The sequence below is a fragment of the Meles meles genome, chromosome 16 (genome assembly GCF_922984935.1).
Source record: "Meles meles chromosome 16, mMelMel3.1 paternal haplotype, whole genome shotgun sequence".
NCBI lineage: Eukaryota > Metazoa > Chordata > Mammalia > Carnivora > Mustelidae > Meles > Meles meles.
Genome location: NC_060081.1, coordinates 52,368,010 through 52,372,052, shown reverse-complemented (window position 1 = coordinate 52,372,052; position 4,043 = coordinate 52,368,010). Strand labels below are relative to the sequence as shown.

The 4,043-nt window shown below is 52.4% G+C and overlaps 1 protein-coding gene across 1 annotated transcript; it reads left to right on the top strand.

Annotated features, from left to right (window-relative positions):
* Nucleotides 1-982: 982 nt before the first annotated feature.
* On the top strand, nt 983-3,754 carry PRND (prion like protein doppel). Its single transcript, XM_045981513.1, has 2 exons — nt 983-995; nt 3,207-3,754. The coding sequence occupies exon 2, from the start codon at nt 3,218-3,220 to the stop codon at nt 3,752-3,754; it is 537 nt and encodes a 178-aa protein (XP_045837469.1). The 5' UTR covers nt 983-995; nt 3,207-3,217.
* The last annotated feature ends 289 nt before the right edge of the window (nt 3,755-4,043 follow it).

Below are 4,043 nucleotides of genomic sequence, written 5' to 3'. Positions count from 1 at the left end.
GTGTCGCTCTAGACAACATGCGTCCCTCTAGACAACATGAACCTGCTTTTCCACCTCCCCAAAGAAGGTGGGGTACCTTGCTCTCTGAGGATCCCTGCTGGGAGGGGGCCCCCCCTACATGGCTCAGCTGTTGTCTCACCCTCTTCTGGACCAAACCCTTCCCACAGAGGCTGCCTGGCCAAAGCCCCTTTGCTGGTAGTGGCTGGTCTGTGGGTGCCAGATGGCACACATACCAGCAACACCCTCTGTTGCGGATATGGATGGGAAAGCGTTTTCCTTCTAACACTGCTCATTTCCGTTCTACAAGACACCTCTCAAAACACCAGTCTTAAAAACAGACTTAACAAGACTCTGGACAGATGCCTCCATCCATCTGTCTAGCTGTGACATTGTGGTATAATAACGTCCCCAGTGTCCGGCACAGAGCTTCTAAAACCTTGCAAATTCCTGAGTGTTAGGGGTGATAGGAGTATCTTTGGTTAGAGTATTTGGTTCTTGTCCCCAGTTACTGACATCAGAGGGGTCCGGAGAACTTCTAGGCTGGTGAACTCATGAGCAGTGGGGCAGGTTGTGCCCCCAGACTCCCTGATCACTGCAGCAGCTGGAACCCTCCAGACCTTGCCCTAATGTACTTCTTCATCTGGCTGTTCCTTTTTTTCCTTTGTCATGTCCTTTGTGATAAACTGGTCAGGAGGAAGTAAATAAGTAAATGCACACGTCCATACATAAAAGAAAAAAAAGTGAAATCAAAAGCAACTCTCTGAACTTCGTCAAGATCTCCACACAGTGTTTATTTGTGAAGAGGGATGAGGTCTCTCCTCAAGGCAGAGGAGTGCCTGGGAACCTGTGATTGGTCCTGCCCAGCGAGGAGGGCTGCCCTATTTGGAGAGCAGCAGGAAAGCCCCCTCCCCCGCAGCTCCTACATAGGTGGGAGGGCAGTGCTGGCGGACAGTGCTGCTGAAGCTCCAGAGGCAAGCTTCCAGAGAGAGCCCAAGGTACGTGGGGAGGCCGAGTTCGCGCTGGATTCCATTTCTGTGGTCAGGGTCGCTCATTTCTAGTCAGGCTGCAAACCGTGCAGCGGTTTCCTGTCTCCCATCTCCTGGAGTGGGTCCCGAGTCAGGGGACACACGAGCCTGGTGTTGCACCACTGGCTTTGGTGCTTGCAATAAAATGCTACTTTAGGGTTAGCTGGTTGGGATTTTCTTTTTGCTTTCAAGCCCTTGACTATGAAGACGACTTTCCGAGATCACTATGCTTTTATGTTTTTCTTTTAACTTGACACACCTGTAATTTGCATTATTATTCCTATTTAACATTTCCCCTACTAAAAGAGTATGGGTTGATGGCATGGAGAGGTGCTCCCTATTTAAGAGACAAATGAACATTGGCTTCATGCTTGGATCTCTTTAGCGAAAGCTGGTCTGAGGTCACTGAGGGGTGGGGGGGGGTAAGATGGGTGCTCAGGGTGCTGCCGGACATACTTATGGCCTCCCTGAGCCAGAGACTAGACCATGCCTGCAGGTAAAGAAGGGTCGACAGAAGCTGCTTTGCAGACATCCAGAGGTCACTGGACATGCACGGAGGTTGTGTTTTGCTTCTTTTCCTACATAAGGACCAGAGTCACACCGCAATTGAACATATTAACAGAGGTGGACCCAGCACTTTGGTAATTCTGCAGGGAAGGGGTGTTAGGGGCTAAGCAAGGTGACTTTTGAACCCCCTTCAGCCCTGGCACTGATGGACTCACAGTGGAACTTCATCTAGGACAGAGCCTGACCATGGTTCTGGGGTTTCTCATCCATGCCGACCAAGGTCCAGGTGCCGGAATGCCCTGAACAGTTGACCTTGGGAAATATATTTCCACAATAGCTATTGTGGTTTCAGGAGACAGATGTGACAAACAACCAGACTGGGGGGTTGGGGTAGGGGGGATATCCCTGATGTCATCAGCAGCCCTTCGAGTGCCCAGGCACCACCTTGACCCGGGAGCTTCTGTGCTCCCCCAGACCCTCCGGTCCTCCCCAGCATCCCATCTCCTCTAAAATTCCTCATGGAGCCTGCTCTTTGCTCAGCTTAGGGCCCGTCGGTGCTGCCCTTCATGCCAAGAGAGTCAAAAGCACAAAACTCGGGCACCATCCCCTCCTGCAGAATGGAAGGGCCATGGTACATGGTGAGGAGGCATATGGGAACAAGTCAGACAGACTGGATTCAAATTTGCCAAATTTGCCAAAGGCTATTGTGCAGCCTTGGGCAAATCACTTCCCTACTCTGAATTCCCAGGACACCTTTTTTTTTTTTTTAAGATTTTATTTATTTTTTGAGAGTGAGCAGGGAGGAGGGGTAGAGGGAGAAGCAGATCCTCACTGAGCAAGCATCCCTATGGGGGACTCTATGCCAGGACCCTGGGATCATGACCTGAACAGAAGGCAGATGCTTAACCAACTGAGCCACCCAGGCACTGCCCCCCCCCAACAACTTTCATCCAAGGGAAATAATAATGTACCCACCCTGTGTGAGAATTAAGGCAGTCAGTGTTAGTGGCTGATCATATTAAGTGCTGGGTGAGGGAGATGGTGGGGTCACCCTGTTCCCAGGGTGAGACTGGGAGCCACCTCTCTGGCACATCTTGACCCCTGACACAGAAGGAGGCAGGGGTCTCCTGACCACATTTCCATCTCTCTCCATCATTACCCTAAAGCCCTTTCTTAGAATGGATAGCAGAATGTGCCAGAGTCAGAGCTAGCTTAGAGCTACAGAATAAAGAGGGAAGATTAACAATACAGTCTGTGCTCAGAAGCCTGTGGTTTCAACTCTTCTGTGTATTTTCCTCCAGAGATCCTCTGATTGGAAAGACTTGGGTTCACCAAAGAAAACCTATATGTATTATGTCATTACTCGCTCGTTTTCCCATGCATGTTCAAAGGCTTTGTAATTGCCAGCTGGAGCATCTTATCTGTCAGAGAAAATCAGATCTCCACCCTGAATGCATGTAATTCCAGGCAAAAGCAAGAACCTGGGTGTTGACGTAACCTATGCAATGTGAGCACCACGAAACTATCCGCTTTTGGAAAAACGTGAATGGTGCAAGGATGCATTCCTTGCTTAAAATCGCCTGCACGGGAGAGGGAGGCAGGGGAGGCCGCGAACCCTCCCCACCAACCTCCACCCCCTGGGGAAGGTAACTGCCTGGGTTTTTGCTCCTGCAGATCCTGGCACAATGAGGAAGCATCTGGGCGGATGCTGGTTGGCCATTGTCTGTCTCCTGCTGTTCAGCCAGCTCTCAGCAGTCAAGGCCAGAGGCATCAAGCACCGAATCAAGTGGAACCGGAAGGCCGTGCCCAGTACCTCGCAGGTCACCGAGGCGCGCACGGCAGAGACCCGCCCCGGAGCCTTCATCAAGCAAGGCCGGAAGCTGGATGTCGACCTGGGAGCGGAGGGCAACAGGTACTACGAGGCCAACTACTGGCAGTTCCCCGACGGGATCCACTACAACGGCTGCTCAGAGGCCAACGTGACCAGGGAGAAGTTCGTGAGCGGCTGCATCAATGCCACCCAGGTGGCGAACCAGGAGGAGCTGTCCCGCGAGAAACAGGACAACAAGCTTTACCAGCGGGTCCTGTGGCGGCTGATCAGGGAGCTCTGCTCCATCAAGCACTGCGATTTCTGGTTGGAGAGGGGAGCGGGACTTCGGGTCAGCGTGGACCAGCCCGTGTTGCTCTGCCTGCTGGTTTTCATTTGGTTTATTGTGAAATAAGCTTGCAGGCGGGCCGGCTGGCCACGGAGATGAGAGGGGGAGCCATCGTCTGGGGTATCCCAGTTCTCCTCTAAGCCCCAAACCCCGCGTGTCCCAAAGGTACCCAAAAGCTGTGATTCTTCAGTCCCTCAAGGCGCACTAGCAAGTCTCCCCTGGGGAATCTGTCTGTATCGCGTAAATGTGTGTGTACCGAGCCCCTGTGGGCTCTCCCGAGGGCAACCTGGCAGTCCCTGCCTCTCCGGCTCCCCAGGGAGCGTCTGGCATGTCTCATTCTGCAGTAGAAAAATGT

Excerpts from the sequence above, each read along its gene's own strand:
- PRND (XM_045981513.1), top strand. The coding sequence starts at position 3,218 with ATGAGGAAGCATCTGGGCGGATGCTGGTTGGCCATTGTCTGTCTCCTG.